This window comes from Sciurus vulgaris, assembly GCF_902686455.1.
Source record: "Sciurus vulgaris genome assembly, chromosome: 15".
NCBI lineage: Eukaryota > Metazoa > Chordata > Mammalia > Rodentia > Sciuridae > Sciurus > Sciurus vulgaris.
This window is the reverse complement of record NC_136476.1, coordinates 52918516-52940808: the sequence shown is the minus strand read 5'-3', so window position 1 is coordinate 52940808 and position 22293 is coordinate 52918516. Positions and strand designations below refer to the sequence as shown.

At 47.8% G+C, this 22293-nt stretch overlaps 3 protein-coding genes across 6 annotated transcripts; 1 reads left to right on the top strand and 2 right to left on the bottom strand.

The window, feature by feature from the left end:
* Nucleotides 1–1322: 1322 nt before the first annotated feature.
* Nucleotides 1323–7682, bottom strand: CA9 (carbonic anhydrase 9). 2 transcript variants are annotated; one of them, XM_079113397.1, is made up of 11 exons: nt 7302–7682; nt 6462–6491; nt 6045–6215; nt 5750–5892; nt 5584–5676; nt 4528–4594; nt 2705–2862; nt 2380–2515; nt 2217–2243; nt 1735–1816; nt 1323–1612 (listed from the first exon to the last, which is right to left on the bottom strand). In XM_079113397.1, the coding sequence occupies exons 1-11, from the start codon at nt 7654–7656 to the stop codon at nt 1546–1548; spliced, it is 1329 nt and encodes a 442-aa protein (XP_078969523.1). In that variant the 5' UTR covers nt 7657–7682; the 3' UTR covers nt 1323–1545. The 2 variants fall into 2 exon arrangements, with proteins under 2 accessions (XP_078969523.1, XP_078969522.1); XM_079113396.1 differs by lacking the exon at nt 1735–1816.
* Nucleotides 7683–14699: 7017 nt separating this feature from the next.
* ARHGEF39 (Rho guanine nucleotide exchange factor 39) lies at nt 14700–18956 on the top strand. Its single transcript, XM_079112466.1, has 9 exons — nt 14700–15064; nt 15248–15342; nt 15590–15710; nt 15963–16081; nt 16664–16734; nt 16968–17096; nt 17264–17493; nt 17728–17816; nt 17995–18956. Exons 1-9 carry the CDS (start codon nt 14813–14815, stop codon nt 18008–18010), a joined length of 1122 nt encoding a protein of 373 aa, XP_078968592.1. The 5' UTR covers nt 14700–14812; the 3' UTR covers nt 18011–18956.
* Nucleotides 18957–18990: 34 nt separating this feature from the next.
* CCDC107 (coiled-coil domain containing 107) lies at nt 18991–21541 on the bottom strand. 3 transcript variants are annotated; one of them, XM_079112469.1, is made up of 6 exons: nt 21402–21541; nt 21083–21234; nt 19634–19694; nt 19455–19545; nt 19274–19386; nt 18991–19196 (listed from the first exon to the last, which is right to left on the bottom strand). In XM_079112469.1, the coding sequence occupies exons 1-6, from the start codon at nt 21424–21426 to the stop codon at nt 19018–19020; spliced, it is 621 nt and encodes a 206-aa protein (XP_078968595.1). In that variant the 5' UTR covers nt 21427–21541; the 3' UTR covers nt 18991–19017. The 3 variants fall into 3 exon arrangements, with proteins under 3 accessions (XP_078968595.1, XP_078968594.1, XP_078968593.1); XM_079112468.1 differs by having other exon boundaries at nt 19295–19386; nt 21321–21517; XM_079112467.1 differs by having other exon boundaries at nt 21321–21515.
* Between the last annotated feature and the right edge of the window lie 752 nt (nt 21542–22293).

Below are 22293 nucleotides of genomic sequence, written 5' to 3'. Positions count from 1 at the left end.
TTTCCTAAATCTAAAAAGGAGGGTAAATTACTTTATGACACAGACTCCCTATTTCTACCTGCATGACCACACAGGCCTTAAGTGAGGCATCTGTGTCTGCCCTGCTAAATCCATCAATTGCCCCTGCAGGGGCCCTTAGGTCCCTGTAGTTTGTCTTACTGTCTCCTAACCTACCCCATGTCTGTGTCTCCTTCCCCTGTCCCCCTACCTCCATGTTCCTTTTTGTCTCCCTTCCCTCTCCTCATTGGCTTCCTCCCCTCACAGAGACCTTGGCCAGTGCCAAGGAGGAGAATGTGGAGATTCACCAGACCCTGGACCAGGACCCTGCGGAAATCAACAACCTGTGAGGGCTGGCCCTGCCCCCAGCCAGGGTATAGTTGCCACCCCAACCCAATAAAACTGATTTACCAGCATCCCTGGGCCCTTTAAGCCTTTCTTTGGTTGCCCAATGGAGTCAGAAGGATTTCTGAATGGGCATGTCCTGAGTCCTTGCTCTGTGATGGGATTTCCTTTTCATTCAGAGCTGTGGGACAGGAGTGCTGGGCTCACTGAGAGGTTTGAACAGGCTATGTGAAGCAGAGGAGCCCAGCTGGGCTGGAGGAATATCCTGGCCCTTACTCTCTGCAGGGCAAAGGAGCTGTCATCCACAGCACCACCTATTTTTAATGAGCAGCTGAGCCAAATGATACATTCTGAAGGCAAAACTGCAAGAAGGACAGATTCTCGGCCAACAGGGCAAAGGCCTCAAAGCCTCAATGTAATTTTAAGCCTAGCAGCTCATAGCCTACCCTACCTCCCAACACTGACACACACACCCATCCTAGCAATATCAGTCATCTCCCTTCTGGCTAATAGAATGATGCCCCTCCCTCAAAGATGCCCACATTCTTATCCAGTGAAATGTTAACTTATGTAGGAAAAGGGACTGACTAAGCAAAAGATTTGGGATGAGATTATTCTAGTAACCTGGGTAAGCCCAGTGTGATCACAAGGGTCCTTCCAAGAGGGAGGCAGGAAGGTCAGAGGCAGCAGGAGAGGTGACAATGGAAGCAGAGGTTAGAATGACGTGAGGAAGGGGCCACAAGCCAAGGAATGCACGGAGCTTCCAGAATCTGAAAAAGGCCAGGAAACATTCTACCCTGAGAATGAACCAGCTGGACTGACCCCTGGACTTTAGCACCTAAAATTCATTTTGGATTTCTGGGCTCTAGAACTATAAGAGTAAATCTGTATTACCACCAAGATTGTGAAAATTTGTTAGAGCAGCAATGGGAAATTAATACACCATTTTTCTGATTTGAGGGAAAAAGGTGACTTACACATTTTGTTAGGAATATTTATTTTTTTTAAAAAATCTGGAAGTTGAGTCCAATCTTGCTTCCCTACTACAAGATCCCGTTTCAGTGGCTTAAGGGGTTAAAGAAGAAGAAACAAATTCTTTGGAAGTTAAAAAGGAATCGTCCAGAGGGCAAAATACGACAAGTTTCCAGCTCCCCCCAGAATCCTTTGGCTGGTTTGTCTGCACATTTTCCAAGTTCCAGGCCTCTAGGCTCCAGTTTCCGCCATCTCTGCTGGGCTGTAGCTAATACCTTCTTTGGTCCCACTTCTGTGTCTATACAACAAGGAACCTGAATCAGAAAACCGGTCCTGGAGGAGTTAATTTGTATGCGATTTGAAATTCTAGACTACGCAGTGGGTGGGAGGGCTGTACTGAGGGAGAAGGTCAGGAAATACCTGTGATGTCTCCCCATCTGCACAAGGAAGGCAATGCTGGTGAGAGCAAAGAGGAGGCCAAAAACCAGAGCCAGGATGTCACCTGAGAGGGAGAGGAGGACCACCTCAAGAGGGGGTGCTTGGGTCCATTGGTTTCCTTCAGGCCTAACTCTGGATGCCCCACCATCAGCCCCAGCCAGGGCTTGTCTTTGGAAGAAGCCATTCCAGGGATGGGTGGATGCACTAGAAGGTTTTCTTCCTAATGGCTAGGTAAATATTGTTTGGGAGAGGGGATGCTAGAACATTTGGGGAGCTTTAGTCTCATCAACTAAGTCATGGCGTCAGTGGGGGAATTCTCCACCACAATCTGGCTCAGTCATATTAGGGATGAGGCCTGTTCAGCGAAAAGGAGAGGAAGCACAGGCGGCCGTGACTAGTCCCTGGAGCTGAATGATGCTAAGGGGTGTCCTCCAGCATCAAGAGTAAGAGGGACATAAACTCACCAGCAGCAAGGCAGGAATTCATGTGCACTGAAGAAAAAAGGAGACATTAGAGCTAGGAACTATAACTACCAGTGACAGACTCTGATACAAATGAAGACATGGGAGAAGGAGGGACCTATGGCTGGGGTGGTAAAGCAATATAAGACACCAGACAAAGCTGCACCTGGCTCAGGGTGACTATCCACTCCAACAGGGAAGGAGGCCTCAATCATTCGTCCATTCAAAGGCTGCGTGGCTCGGAAGTTCAGCTGTAGCCGAGAGTCCTGAGATCCCCACAGGGAACTGGAGAGGGTGTGGAGCTGGGAAGGTCAACAGATAGTACAGGTAGACTCAAGGCATAAAGGAAATAAAAGAGAGATGGGGTGTAGCCCAGTAGTGGAGGAGCTTGCCTAGCTTATGCAGACCCCAATTCAATCCCCCAACACTGCAAAAATAGAGAAAAGAAGAAGGAGGAAACAAAAGGTGCCAACACCATGCCCAAATCTTACCTGCTTAGCACTCAGCCTCACTGTCTGATTGAACACAGTCCAGATGACCCCCTGGGCACAAGGGGGTGTGGTCAGAGAGCCTTCATATCGGAAATAGAGGCTGAGGTCAGAGGGCAGCAGAGCAGTTACATCCAGTCCTGGGACCCAGACCTCTGAGTCTGTGGAGAGGATTTGTTGGTGTCTCACCTTAGACTACTTCCCTTTAAAGCTCTGAGGTAGAGATAGTTTCACCTCCCAAAGCCAACTTAACTCCCGAGAGTACTTCTTCACTGTGTGTGTCCCTTCCCATACTCCACATAGGACAACTCAAAGGAAGTAAAGGGCTTTGGAGCAATCCAAGGAGGCCTCACAGAGTGAGAAGCGTTCCAAGCCTTCACTCACTCTGCATACCATCATTCATGCTGGACCACCAATTTAAAACGAGTGAATTAAAAAGGAAAAATGGGACTGGGGAAATAAGTGGTAGAGTGCTTGCCTAGCATGGACCTTGCCTTGCAGGACCTGGTGTTCAAACCCTGGTATTACCAAAAAAAAAAAAAAAAAAAAAAAAAAAAAAGTTGAATAACTTGTAATAAATGTAATATTCATAACTATCAAAGACAGACACAGGACTGGGGTTATGGCTCAGTGGTAGAGCACTTGCTTAGCATATATGAGGCAATGGGTTCGATTCTCAGTGCCACATATAAATAAATGAATAAAATGAAGGTCCATCAACAACTAAAAAGAAAACAGACACAAAACTCCAAAGGCAGCTGGATGCAATGATACACACCTATAACCCCAACTACTGAGGAGGCTGAGACAGGAGGATGGCAAATTCAGCAACATAGCAAGATCCTGTACCAAAATAAACAATAATGGGCTGGGGATGTGGCTCAAGTTGCCTGGCATGTGTGAGGCACTGGGTTTGATCCTCAGCACCACATAAAAATAAATTTAAAAAATAATAACATAAAGGTATTGGGTCCATCTACAACTAAAAAAATTTTTAAGAAAAGGTGGGGGTTAGGGAGGTAACTCAGTGGTAGAGTGCCCCTGGGTTCAATCCCAAGTGCCACAAAAACAAAACAAAGGCACAGTTCTTTCCATTTAGCAAAAAATCTAAAGGTCCAGTGGAATAAGTGAGGTTTAAAATGACCCACTGCAACCCAGAAAGATTTCCAACAACTATCTATAAACTTCAAATACTTGATGATTATGAATGAATGAGAAACACAGTTTTCAGAAAAAGTGTATCTTTCCACACTCAACCCAGGAATTTCAAAACACTATTTTTTGTTCCTTTTATGTTTGTGGGGGGGGCGTCTAATTTTGTTCTCAGTTTGGTTTTTGATTTGGAATCATCAAGCCTATGAGCAAGAGCTTGCCTGTGGTCAACTTCACAGTTATTATCCAGATCAAAGCTAGCTCACACCCAATTCCCTCCAATTTCCATCCTCAGATCTGAAGTTCCCAAAAGCTTTTTTTAAATGGTACTTGGGATTGAAGTCATGGGCACTCTACCACTGAGCTACATCCACACCCTTTTTATTTTGAGACAGGAGTCTTGCTAAATTGCTGAGTCAGCCCTTGAACTTGCCATCCTCCTGCTTCAGACTCTGAAGTCATTGGTATTACAGGTGCAGGTGTTGCACAGCTATGTCTTTTTTTCTTTTTTGAAATGAAGTGTCACTAAATTGTCCTGGCCTCAAACTTGGAATTCTCTTGCCTCAGTCTTCTGAGTAGCTGGGATTACAAGTGTGTGTCACCATGCCCAGCTCCCAAGGCCAAGTCTTTAAGCATGAGGGTATAGAAGGTAGTGGCCAGACCAACAAACTGACCTTCCTCAGCAATTTCTTCCAAATGTGACAGCAACTGCTCATAGGCGTTGTTTTCTTCTGGGCCCTCCTAAGGGTAACAATGCAAAACAGACTGATGCCTATAATCTAGGGCCTTGCCTGGAGGCCTGAACATGGGGTGGGTTTCCCATAATCCTCCCGATTCCTCACCTCTGAGAGGAAATCTTATTACTCTCTCTGAGTGAGTTTATTACTCTTGCTTTGCAAACTAATGAGCTTGGTGAACTGGGTTTCAATAGCAAACAGGAGGAGGAAGAGAGCCACTTCACTAAGATATGAGGCCCTCAGTGATCTGGGCCCTGCTAATTTGTATACTCTCACTTATTGCTACCTCCACATACACTGCATAGTTCTCCCACAGAAAACCATAATACACCTTGTATTTGTGCTACTTCGCATTCACTTTAATAACTCATGTGTTTGACTTTTGGAACCTGTTCCTGATGTGCTATTTCTGAGGCACTGCTCTGGACTTTGTGCTGTGAGTTTGACATTAGTGAGTGACCCTAGCAGGTCTTTCATCCCTTCCTTTTAGTGTCCTCCTCTAATCATATGTATCCTTGATCATTACAGGTCCAAAGAGGTCACTGAATGCTGCATTTTAGGAAGGAAAATGACAGGTCACAAGAGTAATAGAGAAATTACTCCTCCCAATGTCTAATTGTTGCATCTGCCATTCCCCAAATGGGCCACGTTGTCTTTGCACATACTGTTCTGTCTGGTTGGAATATTCCCCCTCCCATCCCGTATCAAAAGCTTCAGATTTTACCTCCTCTATGATCATCATTTTTACTGTGTCCTTCGCATATGACTATCATGTCTGTTCCCACGAGTTGTAGGTTCCTTAGAGGCAAGGACCCTCAGCTTTTGAATCCTTTTAAGATCCAGTGCCTGGTTCACACTGGGTGTTGAATGAACTAATGAGTGAATGAGGATGATGGCTAGAGGCCAGACTGAGAGTTTGGGGATGGGATCTCTGAGGGCAAGATACACTGAACACCGGGGAGGCAGGGAATGGGGGTTGCACAGGTCTGGTACCTGCAGGAAGGCAGCCAATACCGCCAGGCCTCCCGGGCGCCCCAAGGCCTCATCAACTCCCGAAAAAGCAGTGCTGAGGTGAACCACGTGGATCTGGAGAAGACACCAGGGTCAAAGTGGGGTCAAATCTCCGGCCATGCCCCTTTGCCCCTACTCGGCCGCTCACCTCGGCAGGGAAATGGTGGCCATCAACAGAGTGCTCTGAGCCCGGGCGATCTGAAGTCCCCCAGTGCAGATGCAACTGCAGGGCTCTGTACTCCCGCCCGGGACCCAGGGCCATTTCTAGCCCGGGAGGCAGAGTCAGCTGCACTGCAGGAGGAGCGGCAGGTGAGCCCGACCTGCCTCGCTTGCTCGGGGGTGAGGGCCAGCCTAACCCCCGAGCACCGCACCCTAATCTTCTGCATCCCATCCCCAGACAGTCCCGGCTGCTTCCCTGAGGCTCCGCCCCGAGACCCCCTCACCGGTATGGCCATTGTTGCGCAGGCGCAGTTCCGGACGTGGCGGTAGCGCAAAGCCCTGGAGTTGTGGGGGTCGCAGGGCGCGACTGAACGCGGTGAGTTCCGGGCGGATATCTATAGGGGACTGAAAGCGGCCTGCACAGGCTGGGGACACCTGGGGCCAGGGCGGGTTGCCTGGGAATAGAGAGTATGGTGAAGAAGTCTGATGACTAGATCAGGAACTTTTAAGGAACCTGGGTGAAAACGTGAAGCGGGTGGAGTCAGGAGGCCTCGGAGCGGGAAATAGAAATCAGGGATGTGGGCGGGGACAGGAGCCTTCGGAGAGTGGGACGCCCAGAAACCCGTATTGGGGATGGTTGAGAGGCAGATCAGCAGAACTGGGTTCCCAGATTGGGTCTCTGCAGGGAGTGGGTGTCTCACCTCCGTAGCGCCAATGACTGTGGCCATGCCCTGAGTAAATGAGAAGGATGCATGAGCCAGCCTTAGAGCCCGTCCCTTCCCAGTGGTTGGGAGAAATGGGTCCCCCACCTCGCGAAAGAGCCTCATAAATTCAGATGTCTTAAGGGGCACGGCAGGTAACAAATGCCTGAAGCGGTCCACGTGCAAAACGCAGTGAACTGCAACCAAACATAACACTGGAGCCGGGAGGGCAGATAATGACCCCATTGGCCCGGGAGCTACCAGTTTGCATCCACTAGTTTAGAATCTGTATAGTAGGTGGGTGCCTCAGATCCCAGGCCCAAATCAGTAACCATCTTTCCTTTCATCCCTTTTCCATATTCATTCCACTGCCCTTTCTAGTCTTCGGCTCTTTTCCCTAAGTTTCTGGCTTGGAAGTCAAGATACCAGGTTCCTCTCCTGTTTTTGATTCCTTCTTCCTAGTCTCAGTTTTTTCGTTGCAGATTAAAGATGAAATGATCTCTTCCTCTGGTACCCACCCTCTCCCCACAATTTTTCCTCTTTTCTGCACATTTTTTCTCTTCCTCGCCACCTATTTTTCTATCTCTGGACCGTCCTGATCTCATTCTCCTTCTCCAGCCTCCCCCTTCTTTCCCATCTCTTCCAGCAGTTCTCCACTTTTTTTCCTTTCCCCATCTGTCCCCTTCTAGCGCTGAAAGAGAGAGGGATCTAATGGTGTGGGAGCCCCCTGGAAGGGTTTCTGGTAGAGAGCAGGCTCCTTCTCTGAATGATCACTGCCAGGAGTGGGGAGGGGCAGCATGAACTTACTGAGCCTAAACTTGGAGGCCGATGACCGCTTACCTTTTTGTTCCCTGGGAGCTTTATTCTGGTGACCTTGACTCTCCTCAGGAGCTTCAACAGTTGGTAGATCCTCTAACTTCAGAAAGTCATCCTCTCCTGGTTTAGAAGTAACTTCAGGTGAATCCTCCTCCCCAGGTGGATCTGCCTCTCCAGGTGAATCCTCTTCACTGTGCAGATCCTCCTGACCCAGTGGATTGTCTTCCCCAGATGAACCTCCTCCCATAAAAGGATCCCCCTGCATCCAGGACAGGTTCTGGGGATGGGCAGGCATCAGGAGTAGCAGTAACAGCAGCAGTTGCACACTAGGGGCTGGGATCAACAGAGGGAGCCAGGGGCTGGGGCACAGGGAAGCCATGCGGCTGACTGGGGTGTCCCAGGACACGGTGTGGTGTGTACGGGCTGTACGTGCATCTGAAACAGGAGCTGGGTGGGGGAGGAGCAAGCCTTGAGGGGAGCAGGCTGACTCACAGAGTGCCCTTTTGTAGAGATGGAGCCAAAGTCCCGTGGGTCTGTCTGGCCCTGTGCCCCCTCCCCGATACCAAAGCCTGGATAGGGGTGGAGTGAGGGGCAGGTGTGTTCACAAGCAGAAGGTTATCGGGGTCATAGGCCCAGCTTGGAACCTAAGGCACCACCTGGCACTACACAGGCTCTCCCTGGCACCAGTCAGCTGCTTGCCAGCAGCAGCCTCAGCTAACCCTGGCCTGCTTCCCAGCCCCGAGAAAGGAAGGGAAAAGACAGGGAAGCGGGGGCCCCTGTATCACAAGGCTAGGAGGGAAAGCAGCCCATGTGCCCACCCCAGGCCCAGCCAGGGAGCAGATTAGGGGGCAGGGCAAGCTGCATGGGATTCTGACGGTAAGTAGGTGAATGGGTAGAAGGGTAGATAGAAGGCACCTTTGAGCATGAATGAAAAACTAAGTGTATGAAAGGAATTCTGGTGGGTTTGAAACTAAATTTATCTAGTTTTCATCTATTTACCCACCTGCTCAGAAACCTTCATTGGTTTCTCACTGCCTACCAAAGTATGCCCATTTTCTCCTTCTCACTTGCAATTCCCTTCAAAACCTTTCCTAAGAGATCTTTCCATCTTATCTCCTCCCCCTGTCCTTATACTCCAAATTAGACTATTCATTTTCATAAACTCCTTTTTTCCCCTTTCTTTTTCCTGTGTGTGTACAGTGTTGGGGACAGAACCCAAGGCCTCATGCAAGGGTAGGCAAGTGCACTACCACTGAGCTAAACCCCTAGCCTCAGATTTTATTTTTTTTTTTTGTATTGGGAATTGAAATCAGGGTTGCTTTACCACTGAGAGCTACATCCTCAGTCCTTTTTATATTTTATTTTGAGCCAGGGTATTGCTAAATTGCCCAGTCTGGCCTTGAACTTGTGATTCTCCTCCCTTAGCCTTTTAACTCACTGGGATTATAGACATGTACCACCATATCCAACTCAAACTATTCTTTTTTTTTTTTTTTCTTGGTGCCAGGGATTGAACTCAAGGGGCACTTAACCACTGAGCCGCATGCCCAGCCCTTTTTTTTTTTTTTTTTTTTTTTTCTCTGAGTTGTTTAGGGCCTCGATAGGTTGCTGAGGCTGGCTCTAACTTGCAATCCTCCTGCCTCGGTCACCCAAATCGCTAGGATTACAGGCATGTGCCACTTATGCCTAGTTTATTTATTTGCTCCAAACTGTTCACCACTTTTGTTTATCTGGTTCTCACTGCCTTTAAGGCCATTCATTGAGAATTTTTTTGTTTTTGTTTTTCACTGTGCTGGAGATCAAACCCAGGGGGGTTCTCTGTACCAGGCAAGCACTCCACCACTGAGCTCCATCCCCAGCTCAGTGCCATTCACTCTTGCATTTGCTATTTAACACCTACCATATGTTAGGCACTGGGCTATGGACCAGAGATCTGGAAATGAATAAGAGAATCTCCTCTCTGAGAAGCTCACAGTCCAATGAATGAGGACAAGTACTGTCATAATATATTTAGGGGAGAGAGATTTATTCTGCCTCAGAAGGTAATAAGGCAAAATTTGGTTAGGGTCTTGACGAGGAAGAAGTAGCAGTGATATTGATTTTTTTTTTTTTTTTTAATGGGGAGACTGGTAGTCTGAGAAAAGGGTAGACATAAAATATTTTGAGCAAGAGTGATAAATTAGGTCATGTTGAGGGCAAATCTGGCCAAAGATTGGAGGTGGAAACCAGGTGCAAGAGGATGAGGGAGAAGAGTAAAAGGACACCAAGAATGGTCTCCTAATCTGCCCATTTAATGAGCATTTATTGTGCCTCCTCCAGTCCTCCTGGTATTGCTCACAGCCTAGGGGTGCAGCATGGAATAGAGAACAGCCTGGACTGTTCTGTAGCTCACATTCTAGAAAGGCCTCTAAGGCTCTGACAAGTCATTTTATGTCCATGTCTGGGGCCATTCAACAGACATGAACCAGTGTGGTTTTATAGGTATATCAAAACATTTCTAATTATGTTAGCATATGGCTACAGCCCCTTGATCCAGGGTACCCTACTATCCCATCTCCTCCCTGAGAACACTCTTGTCCTTATGATCCCTCATCTAAAGGGGTAATGCCTAGCACAGAGGAGCCTCAGAACCCCACTTGAGTGCTTCAATTCTGACACACTTGTGCTTGTGCATCCACTATGGTATTGAACTGTTTTCCTATGTCCTTCATCTAAATCTTTTCTATTCAAGACAACTCACAGGCCAACTCCTCCAGGAAGCCTTCACCAACCTCCCACTACCAGTCCAGAAGAGATCTCACTGCCTTTAATAATAACCTGCCCTCAATAATAACCTTGCCCACCATCTAACTCATATTAGGGTGATTTATGACATTTTATCTGCTCTAATAACCTTAGGTACCATAAGGGCAGGGTCCAGTATTTGATTGAGTCAATCTTTTATTCAGTAACCATTAAGTAAATCACCTTGCCAGGTGCTTGAAAAATATCAAAATGAGAGAGATGTCTTTCCTCCCCTCAGAGAGCTCATCGTCAATAACCTTTGTATGTTAAATCACCACTGTCCCAGGAGCATGACCTCACATTTTTTATGGCACTCAAAATTATCTGCCTTGACTAAGTGACTCTCATTGTATCTAAAACTTGTATGGTTAAATAACAGCTCTTCTCCAAGTGGTCATCTTAGGAGGTAGTCAGCCAAAAATTCTAGGTTGCCTTTCTGAAGCCAAATTCTGAGCCATATTCCGATTCTATAGCATTCTGATCCAGTGTGCAATCTGGATCGTGAGCTATGTTGTCAGCACCTTGTGTGGGTACCTAAACCTGGAATGTAAATGGCAATATCTGAATTGGATAGGCCTGTGCAAGACAGAAAGTGGTAACTAATTTTGTTGAGGTGGGAGGGGTCATGGGAGCAGAGATGATAGAAGTGTCATGATAACTGGAGTATGGAGACTGAACAACTAGACATCTTTCTCCGATACCAGTCTCACTTTTTTTTTTTTTTTTTTTTTCCTGAATATTCCGAGCATGAGTCTTTTTCTTATTTAGTCAGGATCTTCTCTGCAGCATTAGCTATGTTCCCATATCTCTGTGTATCCCCCTGCCCCACCGCCCTGCTACCTCTGGGGCTTTCTCTGAGTATTTCAGATCACATATCTGCCTATAGGTGCTGAACACTCTTTCTGCTACAGCTCACCAACTTTCCAAATACTCTTCCTTATGGGTCCATCTCTCCCTTAGTTTTCTATCTGTGTTACTGTTCCTCCGGCCTGGGTGGAGATGTGGACTCTGATCCTGGATCACGCCTTCACAGCTGGGAGTCTGCCAAACACTAAAACAGGTTTGAGCTCCTGGAATTCTTATATCCTGAATCTCCCCAGGTGGGGACACAGCATACTCAGGACTAACCAACTGGGTTAGTCCCCACCTGGTGCAGGAGTTGCTGCAGTTGTTTAAGGCCAAGTCTTCGGTCACTGGGGTCTGTGTTGTCAAACACTGAGGAACATGTTACTTAAACATGTTTCTCATTAGCCCAGGGTTACAGAGGAGGGAGATATTTGCTCGCAGGGTAGAAGGAGAAAAGATCCCTTTTCTCCAACCATGATTGGGAACAAAGACAGGTCCAAGTCTTCCTGGAGCTTTGAGGCTGACCTGCAGTTCTGGCCCGTTGGACCACTGGTATTAGTAGTGACAAATTACCACAAACTTGCTGGGTATAGTGTTGCACATCTGTAACCCCAGCTACTTGGGAAGCTGAGGCAGGAGGATCGCAAGTTCAAGGCCAGCCTCAACAATTTAACAAGACCCTAGCTCAAAATAAAACATAAAAACTGAGGATGTAACTCAGTGATAGAGCACCCCTGGGTTCAGTCCTCAGGTCTGAGAAAAGCAAAACAAACAAAAACACAAAATTACCAAAAGCTAGGTATCCTGAAACAATAGAAATTTTATATTTTCATACTTCTGGAGGCCAGAAGTCTGAAATTAAGGTGTTGGCAGAGCCAGGCTCCCTAACAAGGCTCCAAGTAAGAATCTTTCTTTGCCTCTTCTAGATTCTGCTGAGTCCTTGGCTTGAGGCTGCCAATAATACAATATGGGAGTCTGCCAAACACTGAAACAGGTTTGAACTCCTGGAATTCTTGTGTCCTGAGTCTCCCCGGGTTGGGACACAGCATACTCCAGGATCTGCCTTCATGTGGCCGCCTTCTGTGATCTGACTTTCTACAGGGTGACTTTATTTTTTTTGGTACTGGGGATTGAACCCAGAGGCACTTTATTACTGAGCCACATCCCCAGCCCTTTTATAGTGAGACAGGTCTCACTAATTTGCTTAGGTCCTTGGTTAGTTGCTGAGGCTGGCCTCTAACTTGGAATCCTCCTGCTTCAGCCTCCCGAGGCACTGAAATTATAGGTATGCCCCACAGGGTGTCTATTTAAAGACACTTGTTGGATTTAGGGCCCACTGAGAAAATTCAAGATGATCTCATCTCAAGATCCTTAATCATATCTACAAAGACCCTTTTTCCAAAGAAGGTCACATTTGTAGGTTAAGGGCATGGACCTGGACATGTCTTTATGGGGGCCACTGTTTAACCTACCATCAGTGTAGTGGAACTAAAGTGGATGCACAGGATGTCCTCAGTTTGTCTTAACTTTTCCCTCTTCTTCCTCCAGAGTCCAATGATTCCCTCACCTGAGGTCACAGTAGGTTCTGTTCCCTACCTTAAGCACAGTCACAATGGCAGCATCCTCAAACATACCTGTCACCAACTGCACCCCACACATTGTGTTCTATTCTCATCACCTGGGGTCACAGTGGTAGTGATTACTATGGCATTCTCTGGCTTTTTCCATACTTAAGCTTTTAGTGTGAACTATCTGTCAGTCATTCGAGACTGTAACCAGTCTTCCCCCATATATTGTCACCAGTTTCCTTGGGACCTGAGCATAAGATGCCATCTGATCCAAACTCTTACTTTTCTCCTTCCAAGACCTTCAAGTTGTTCTTTCCTGGTCTAAGCCTGGCATTTTTCCATTCTTAGAATTCTTAGAATGTCAGAGCTGGAGGGGAGCTTAGAACCCTGACAATCCCCTGGTTCTTGGCTTGGCGCCCAGATTCCTGAGAATCCAAAATGATAGTTTTTCTCTTACATTTTGTTTCCTACTACAAAATGTATTTTCTAATTATAAAACAAAGCATGCTTAAAGCTGAATACTTGGGGAAGGTGAAGAGGGAATTTTTTAAATAGCACTATTTATCCCACTCATTGCTTTAACCTCAATGATTCACTGCCTGGAACAGGTTAGGTATGTAATACATATTTGTCAGAATTATCTTCAGTCTGATCACACAGAGATAAAAAACAATTAGCTTTTCATCATTTAGTCTTCCTTTTATATGTTACACAGTTTTGTAGCCTCTTGACAATATACTTATAATGAGTGTTTTCTCCTATCAGTAGTTTTTTTAAAAATATTTTTTGTTGGAGATGGACACAATACTTTTATTTATTTATATGTGGTGCTGAGGAGCGAACCCAGTGCCTCGCATGTGCTAGGCAAGCACTCCACCACCGAGCTACAACCCTAGCCTCACTAAATTGCTGAGCCTGGTCTCCTAAATAGCTGGGATTACAGGTATAAGCCACTACACCTGGCTGTACCATAATTTTTCTAACCAATTCTTTACCACTGGACATTTAGGTGGTTTTCAGTTTTCTGCTGTTACAAACAACATTGTGCCAGACATCCTGGCACAGGATGTATTTGTCCACATAGTCCTTTAGGATGCATTTAGGAACCACTAGTCTAAAATTTAAAAATTTCTGATACACTCTGGAGACTGAGGCAGAAAGATCACAAGTTCAAGGCCCTGAGCAACTTAGCAAGACCCTGTCTCAAAATCAAAAATAAAGGTCTGGGAAGTAGCCCCGTGGTAAAGTGTCCCAGGGTTCAATACCCTGTACCCCCAACACACACCCAAAACAACAACAACAACAAAAAAAGATCTGATACATACTAACAAAATGACCACAGAGCTACTTCCATTTTTTAAAAAGGTCTGAATTAGTAAGATTGGATACATTTATTACTAATATTATTACCATTATTATTATTTTTGTACCAACTTAAACCCAGAGCCTTCCACATGCAAGACAATGCTACAGTTGAGCTACATCCCAGCCCTTTTAAAAATAAATTTTATTTTGAGACAGTGTCTTGGGAAATCACCCAGGAAACTCACAAGATCCTCCTCCCTCAGCCTTCGGGCCTTATGCCCTGCTGGTACACTTTATTTTTTGTGGTGCTGGGGATCAAACCCAGGGCCTTATGCATGCTAGTCAAGCCCTTTAACACTGAGCCACATCTCCAATCCAAGTACATTTTATTTATTTATTCATTCACTTATTTTTGGTATTGGGAATTGAACCCAGGAGCCCTTTATCACTGAGATACATCTCGAGCTAGCCCTTTTTATTTTTTATGTTGAGACAGGGTCTCCTTAGGTTGCTTAGGGTCTCCCTCAATTGCTGAGGCTGGCCTTGAACTTATGACCCTCCTGCCTAAGCCTCCAGAGCGGCTGGGATTGCAGGAATGAGTCACCACATCCAGTCAAGTACATTTTATTTTTGATAAGGCAACGAAGACTCATCAACTCAAAGCCTTTGCCTTTGGTCAAAATTACAGCAAATTGGAACTACCACGGAATTGACAATTTGCTCACCAGAAGCTAGTAAGCTGTCAGGATTGGGATCAGTAAGAAATGAAGAAAACAATAACTTAAAACTTGTAAACTTTTGCTTGTCCAGGGCCCAGAAAGGTGTTGAAAGCATTGGCAATGATGGCCCCCATTCCCAGTTCTACACAAGACATTGAGTCTGTGCCAACGGCTGCACCTTTGAGTGACCTGCCTGCACCACACACCCGCCGCATCTGGCCTGCCCAGCCCATGCTGCGCACCTACAGGGTCGCCCTTGCGGTGGGGCGAGCCCAGGAAAAGGAGACCCGCCGCGAACGGACGACCATTGCGCATGCTCCGTCCTGCGCGCTCCTCCCCCATCCCACCCGCTGCCCCGCCCTGGGAACGGTTGGAATTTGAATCTCCGGCGGGCTGCGGCCCGGAAGCGTCAAACCCTCCGCCTGGAATGGAGAGCCCAGACCCCAGCTGGCGGTGCCCGGTGCGAGCGCAGCGTGCTCGATGGGAGCGGAAACGCGCCTGCACCGCCCGGGAGCTGCTAGAGACCGAGCGGCGTTACCAGGAACAACTAGGGCTGGTGGCCACGGTGCGGGTCTGGAGCAGCCTCCCGGTGCGGGGTGGGAGCCTAGGGTATGGGAAGGACTGCGAGGTGATGACCCCGAGTATGGTGGGCCTTGGATTCTGCATATAGGGGGTCAGGCAAACTTCTATCTGGCTGCACCTTGCGTTGGCCTATTCCTCCGGACACCTGTATTCGCTCCTTCCACAGTACTTCTTGGGGATCCTGAAAGCCAAGGGGACTCTGCGACCACCGGAGCGCCAGGCCCTATTTGGGTCCTGGGAGCTCATCTACGGCGCCAGCCAGTGAGTGGAAGGGGCGCGAGAAGAGGGAGGGCCTTGGCTTCTGGCACCGGGCTCTGAGTCAGAGCGAGTCCGGTCTGCCAGTTTTCTCACCTGTGGCCTTGGCCCAATGCCGCCTTAACCTGCCAGTCTCTCCATCTGTAAAATGGGGTAATAGCAGTACCTCCGGGGCAGAGTTATGAGAATTAAATGAGGAAGTGCTTGAGTAGTTCTTGGGCTACCCCTTTTACTTTGCTGCCCTTGCCCACAGAATGCTGCTTCCCTATCTGGAAGAAGGACAATGGGGACAGGGGCTGGAAGACTTCTGCCACCACCTGGAGCTCTACACCCAATTTGCAGCCAATGCAGAGAGGTCCCGGACCACCCTACAGGTAACCTGGAGATGACCTCAAATCTATCCCCTCTTCCTAGTGTCAAGCTTGTCCCTCACATATTCTCTTCAGACTTACTCACACAGTCCCTGCATTTATAGACCTTTGGGTGCCCAGCCTGTGCCGAGTTCCCTCTAGGGAGACCAAGTTTCTCTCAGCACGCAACTTAACTGAAGGCAGAGGTTTGTACACAGATGAATGCAATATAAGGAGTGGCTTCCCTCACTGCCAGCTCTTTCCCCCTCACTCTAGGAACAGCTGAAGAAAAACAAACGTTTCCGGAGGTTTGTGCGCCTTCAGGAAGGTCGCCGCGAGTTTGCTGGACTTAAGCTCCAAGACCTGCTCCCTCTGCCTCTGCAACGGCTGCAGCAGTGAGTGAACTCCCCTTGACTCCAACCAAGTCTCTCTTTGAGACTGTATAACTGCTGGCCTCAGTTTTGTGGGATGTCATGGGGTCTATCCTAACCTACTGGCTCTCCCCTGGGCCAGATTTCTTCTAAGAAGTTTTTCTAAGAGTACCCACAGTGTGCAGTCTCAGACCTGAGACTGGAACTCTACAAAATGAGTGGACCTGCATTAGGGCCCAATGCAAGTTATCTGGAGAAGTTTGTTGAGATGAGTGGCCAGCCTACACTCGAATTTCTGTCCCAGGGAATGGGTTAAGGGTTCATAGGTTGTCTGCAGTATCCTTGGCTTGATTAACTTTCATATCCCCAACTGGGCTTCCAGACTATGGTCCATCTTTGACTTTTCAACTTGGAATTGAAGTGGGCCAAATGGTGTGAGCCCAGGTACCAAGTCCCAGATGAAAGAAGGGATACAGTAGCCAGAGCAGATCTTTCCTGGCCTTGTAACTGAAGAGTACATAGGGGCTGATCTGTGTGTCAAGCAGAGGCAAAGGGAATTTTGCCTGGCTCCGCTTCCCCTTGTAGACTTCCCACTGTTAATTCCAGGTATGAGAATCTCATTGTTGCTTTGGCTGAAAATACAGGTCCCAACAGTCCTGATCACCAACAGCTCACACGTAAGTTCTTGCTCCTCTCCAGCTCAGGCAGGAGGCTGGCTCCTGTATCCCCTTCTGGTTCTGATTTCCAACAATGTCTGTATGTCCCTAGCTTCCATCAATATATATAGTGTCCTTACTGCCCTGCCTTTTCTTCAGGAAATTAGAATCTAACCCAGGTCCCCTCCAGAATTGCCGGTCTTTCACCCAAAGTCAAAAATATGTTGGCATTGAGGTTGAAGATGTTATTCTAGGGGCTGCCCGGCTGATAAGTGAGACTGCCCAGAGAGTTCACGCCATTGGTCAGAAACAGAAGAATGAGCAGCACCTCCAGCGTGTCCAGGCTCTGCTCAGTGGACGCCAGGCAAAGGGGCTAACTTCAGGTAGATAGTGTACTTTCCTCTCAATCCTTAAATGCCCCTTGCTTACTTACCTTTCTTCTTCTATAGAACCAGCACATGCCCCCACAAACCCCACCTATTTCCTCCTGTTCGTCCTATGCCCATGGATCCTGGAGCTGCACTAAAATAACTGCTTCCCCATCCTCCAGGACGCTGGTTCCTACGCCAGGGGTGGCTGTTGGTAGTGCCTCCCAGTGGGGAACCTCGGCCTCGCATGTTCTTCCTCTTCTCTGATGTGCTCCTCATGGCCAAGCCTCGACCCCCATTGCACCTGCTGCAGAGTGGCACTTTTACCTGCAGAGCCCTCTACCCTATGGCCCAGTGTCAACTCTGCAGGGTCTTTGGCCACTCAGGAGGTCCTTGTGGTGGACTGCTCAGTGTAAGTAATAGTGGGAACCAGGTTGGGGACATGGTGGCTCATGCTTGTAATCTCAAAAGCTAATGGATCTGTTTGTCTCCTTGGCTGGGTCCCTTTTCATAGTAATGAGAGGATATGAGAAATACCTGGGGCTTGAGCTTCATAGTTCTCATCCCTAAATCACGTCCATGGAAACAGCAAGGGCATTAGCCTGGACCTTTCTGAGCCATGCACTAAGAGGTGGTCTCTCTCTAGTTGTCCTTCCCCCATGAGAAGCTACTGCTTATGTCCACAGACCAGGAGGAGCTGTCACGCTGGTACCACAGTCTGACTTTGGCTATCAGGTAAGTTGTATCTTCATTAAAAAGAGTGCTGTGATAGACCCAGAACTGGAATAAGCAGGATCACAGGTCTGATCCTACTCACCTCATTCCTACATCTTCTGGGACCTCCCCAACCCTGCAGGTGACTGTGTCTAAGTAAAGTGCTCATATTAGTGCCTGAACTATCTTCTCTCCACAGCGGCCAGAAGAACTAGAGGAATCTTACAAATTCCAAAACTCAGAATACTTCAGGGATAAGTCATAGCCAGAAGTACGAAGGAATCCTCTTCAGCACTAAACAAAGTACAGAAGAACCCTTCTTGGCTTGACAGGGATCATTTTCTATTTGCCAAGCTACCTGACCAGCTCTTAAGAATCACGAAACCAGACTGGGGATGTGGTGGCACATGCTTGTAATCCCGGCAACTCGAGAGGATCACAAATTCAAGTCCAGCATTAGCAAAAGGCCCTGTCTCAAAAAATTAAAAGGATTGGGATGTAGCTCTGTGGTAGAGCACCCCTGGGTTTAACCCCCAGTACTGCAGGAAAAAAATCAGGAAACCTAGCCGGGTATGGTGGCCCATGAGGCTTGGGAGGCTGAGGCAGGAGGATCAAAAGTTCAAAGCCAGACTCAGCAACAGGGAGGTACTAAACAACTCAGTGAGACTGTCACTAAATAAAATACAAAATAGGGCTGGAGATGTGGCTCAGTGGTTGAGTGCCCCCTGAGTTCAATCCCCAGTACCAAAAGAAAAGAAAAGAAAAGAAAAATCAGGAAACCAACTGAACCTCAGCTGAACTAGACCCTCGAACACAGATGAGGGGATTTGGGACTGGTAAACTCATGCCCTCTATGGGTTTGCAGCTTTGTAAGGGTGACTGTTTTTATGTTGTGTGTAGTTTTCTATAATTTATTTTATAAATAAACATTTTAATAAATGTTTTTGGAAAGACCCTTCTGTCTCAGGTATGAGAAAAGGGACTTTTTTTGGACCCTGAAGTTTGGCACGCTAGTAGCCTCAGGAATACAAGGAAAAGAACTGGAGCTCCCTCTATCTTCTCTGCTCTCACTCTGGAAGGCAGTGTCTTTTGTCCTAATAAGGGAAGCTTTTCAAGGAGGCCCACTTGTCCTTAGGCACCTAGTATGGGTATATGACCAACTGGGAGGGGAAAAAATGCACAGGAGCACACTGTATTTAACTAAAGAATGGACTTTATTTTACTAAACCTTCAGCTGTCGTCCTTGGCTGAAGCTATATCTGGGGTCCTTTGTCACAGTCTTACTGCATCTTCTCCTTAGCCCCTGCTCTACTTCCCAGGAAGTTTCTCTGCTCCAGTTTATGGGCTGCTCCCAGTCCTGACTGTCACCAGCCTCTTCGTCTTCCTCTGTTCTTAAGTCCTCTGCGAAGGGAAAGATCAGCATGTTCCAGTTTCAGAGACTGTCTCCCTGTCACCAGACTCAACTCTCAACCCTTTACCTGGCTCTGGGACCTCCACACCTTTATCTGATGTGCAGTCTTGTAGAAGCTGGTGGATGGTCTGCAGCTTCATGTTCAGAAGCTCCCGCTGGACTCCAACCAGAGTAGTCACACTGCAGAAATATTCACTCAGGGGCTGCCCAGTCTGTCCCCATTCCTCCCACGTGCTATAAATTCTCACCGTTCAAAAAGGGGGTCCAGCTGGGCCATTAGATTGTTCAGGTGCTGCTCTGTCTGGGCTAGCTGTTGTGTTAACTGGGCCAGATGCCTCTCTGAGAGTGAAGAAGAAAAGGGGAGCAAAGTTAAGTAACCATTCTGCTGCCCCCCCCCCCCCACCACCAAGACTTCTGCTTAACCCACCTGACTGCAATGATTCCTTCTTGCCTTTCTCCTCTTGGAAAACTGCAGCTTCATCTTTGCCCTGTGGCAGAAGAGGAAAGGGGCAGTACTATAGCAACGAAGTTCTGCTCCAGCATCTAAGTCTCCAAAGCTAGTAAGGAGAGGAGAAATTGCAGTAGAGAAAGCTATTGGTTTATTGTTTTTAGATGAAAACAATACGTTTATTTGTATGGGGTACTGAGGATCGAACCCAGTACCTCACACATGCTAGGCAAGTGCTCCACCACTGAGCTACAACTCCAGCCCCAGCTATTGGGTTTTTAACCTTAAAGCTCATTTCTAGTCCAGGTGCTTACCCTGGACATGAAACAACACATTAATATATGTCCCACATGTGCTCAATCTGCCGAACTATCTCCAGGAATGAGCAATCCTCTCCAGTTTGGTAATGCTTTGGTTATCAGTTCATACAAAAAGTCAGAAATTGCCATTTGTGTATCTTTTCCATAATGCTGATTAAAGCCTTCCAAACAATGTCTTTTCAACATGATAGCCCCTAAGAATTTGAAGACAATGGTCACCCCCTGCCTCCTTTCCATCTTTCTGGTTTAAGATCTTAAATCTTCTCTATCAATGCTCCACTCACATGTTTATCTCTAGTTGCTCTACTGAGCATGTAGTGCAGATGAAGCACAATAACTTGGTTCAGCATACTGGGTTGCCACATCACACAATGAACTCAATAATCAACTGTAATGCCTGTCTCTTTCACAAGTGCTGGTTCTAAGTTGTTTCCTCCTCACTGCACTTGGACCCAAGAATAGAACTTACTAATCTGTCTTTGTTAAATTTTATCATTAAATTCAGACCCTCATCCTTGCCTGTTAAGTACACTTGGGATGAGTACTTGCTGTCTCTTCTAGTTTCATATAATCTTCAATCTGATTCAACCCTCTGTTTCCTAATGCAAGTTAAGTGATAGGATCAGGACTAAAGAGACAGACCTGGGTGGTACTACTTTCCATTTCAACAGTTTCAGTCCACCAAAATGTACTGTCAGCTCATATTTCAGGGCCTCTTTCCCAAGGGGAACCTGAGACTGCTTGATATCTTGAACTCTGGACACACTGGGGCTGCAGCAATCAACTGCTGCCAAGGTTGGATCCTCACCAGGAAGCGCACTTTCGTAGTATACACAGCAGCTGGGTTCAAATCCCAGCTCCACTAGTTACTAAGTGATCGCTCTTCATTGGATTGTGGGAGAAAAAAGTGTGTCTTTATTTACAATTTACCAGGAACCCTTCATATCCACTATCTCTCTGGATGCTCAAACCCTATAATGTGGGAAAGCCAAGAAACTACTGACTTCATTTTTATACACAGAAGGGAAGCGGAGTTCTGTTCTTGATACCATAGCGCCCCCACGGGAAATTCAGGACCCAGAAAGCCCCACCCACCGCCGTCCCGCACCTGCAAACACTTATACAGCACAAAAGCCACGACAGCCGCAGTGTACAGAGCCCCCAAAGGCAGCGCGCCTGCGCCGGCCCGCTCGCGCTGGTCTTTGGGCGGCGATCGCCTACGGGGTTCGGTGGCCCCAAGGCTGACCTGGGCGCGGTGTCCTGCGGAGAGAGGGCAGAGACCCGTCAGCAGAGCAGAGGCTCCTCCCATGCAGTCCCAGCCTCCTCCCAGCCGCCCTCGCTGGTACCTGGGTGTGTCCCGAGGTCGGGGCTGGGGCGCTCTCCGAGAACCCCGAGCAGCGCACACACAAGCAGCAGCCCCAGCACACCTGAGGACCAGGCTGCGCCGGCCATTGCTGGCCCACCGTAGGAGGGCTAGGGTGGTGCCCAGACGTTCGGCGTTGCCCTCCCGCCCAAGTGCGCAGGCGCGCACGCGACCCGAGCGGATCCCGCTCCGGATCTCCGTGAGGACACGCCCACTCGCGTGGGGCGTGACCATGGGATATTTGCATAAGACCAACTCATGACTTTCTTAAATTAGTTCATTTTCCACCTATTTAGGTATTCTATTAGTCTGAATGTTCCCATAAACCTAAAGTCTTTTAAAACATGCCTAAAACATGCCTAAAAATGCTTGTTTTTATATTCCACACTTCCAACTTCTTCACCCTAATCAAAAGATTAAGTCCCTGACAGACCTATAAAGTGCCACAGGCCATAAGCAAGGTTGCAGTTCGTGCTGAAGGCCTGTTTCCTAGGCTACAAACGAGGGACTAGTTCCTTACCTTTCCGCCTAGGGGAAAGTCCCCGGACCACCGGCAGAGAGTGCCACGTGCTCCCGCACGTAGACCTTCCCGGCCTGTCACTGGTTAACCCGCCAAGAAGCAAGCCCGTCGTTCGCGATGGGGGAGCTGAGCGGCGTGTGGCGTGGGCGTCATCCGTCATCTCTCCTAGTAACGCAGGCAGTGCGTGTTTTCGCGCACCAACCACACGGGGCTCATTCTCAGCTCGGCTGCTTTTTACTAACATTTAACAAATTCTTGGGGGGGGGGGCTCTTTCCCAAAATATGGACTACTAGTTTATGTAGCACTTCTCTGTGCCACGTTTTGCAGTTGCCTCATCCTGAGAACCTCCCATTCTGTCTCTACCAGATGGAGAGAGGCCATTCATTAATAGGCATAAATTGTTCTGTACCATGCTACACAGCAGAATATGAAGTC

Bases quoted from the DNA above. Each gene is read 5' to 3' on its own strand.
- CA9 (XM_079113396.1), bottom strand. From the start codon at position 7,656: ATGGCTTCCCTGTGCCCCAGCCCCTGGCTCCCTCTGTTGATCCCAGCC. The intron at 4,595-5,583 runs GTACCAGACCTG...TGTTACCCTTAG, and splicing joins TATTGGCTGCCTTCCTGCAG to GAGGGCCCAGAAGAAAACAA. The intron at 2,863-4,527 runs GTCAGTTTGTTG...TCCTCTCCACAG, and splicing joins GGAAGAAATTGCTGAGGAAG to ACTCAGAGGTCTGGGTCCCA.
- CCDC107 (XM_079112467.1), bottom strand. From the start codon at position 21,426: ATGGCCGGCGCAGCCTGGTCCTCAGGTGTGCTGGGGCTGCTGCTTGTG. The intron at 21,235-21,320 runs GTACCAGCGAGG...CTCTCTCCGCAG, and splicing joins CGACCTCGGGACACACCCAG to GACACCGCGCCCAGGTCAGC. The intron at 19,546-19,633 runs GTGGGTTAAGCA...CTTCACTCTCAG, and splicing joins GAAGGAATCATTGCAGTCAG to AGAGGCATCTGGCCCAGTTA.
- ARHGEF39 (XM_079112466.1), top strand. From the start codon at position 14,813: ATGCTCCGTCCTGCGCGCTCCTCCCCCATCCCACCCGCTGCCCCGCCC. The intron at 16,735-16,967 runs GTAAGTTCTTGC...ATGTTATTCTAG, and splicing joins TGATCACCAACAGCTCACAC to GGGCTGCCCGGCTGATAAGT. The intron at 17,494-17,727 runs GTAAGTAATAGT...GTCTCTCTCTAG, and splicing joins CTTGTGGTGGACTGCTCAGT to TTGTCCTTCCCCCATGAGAA.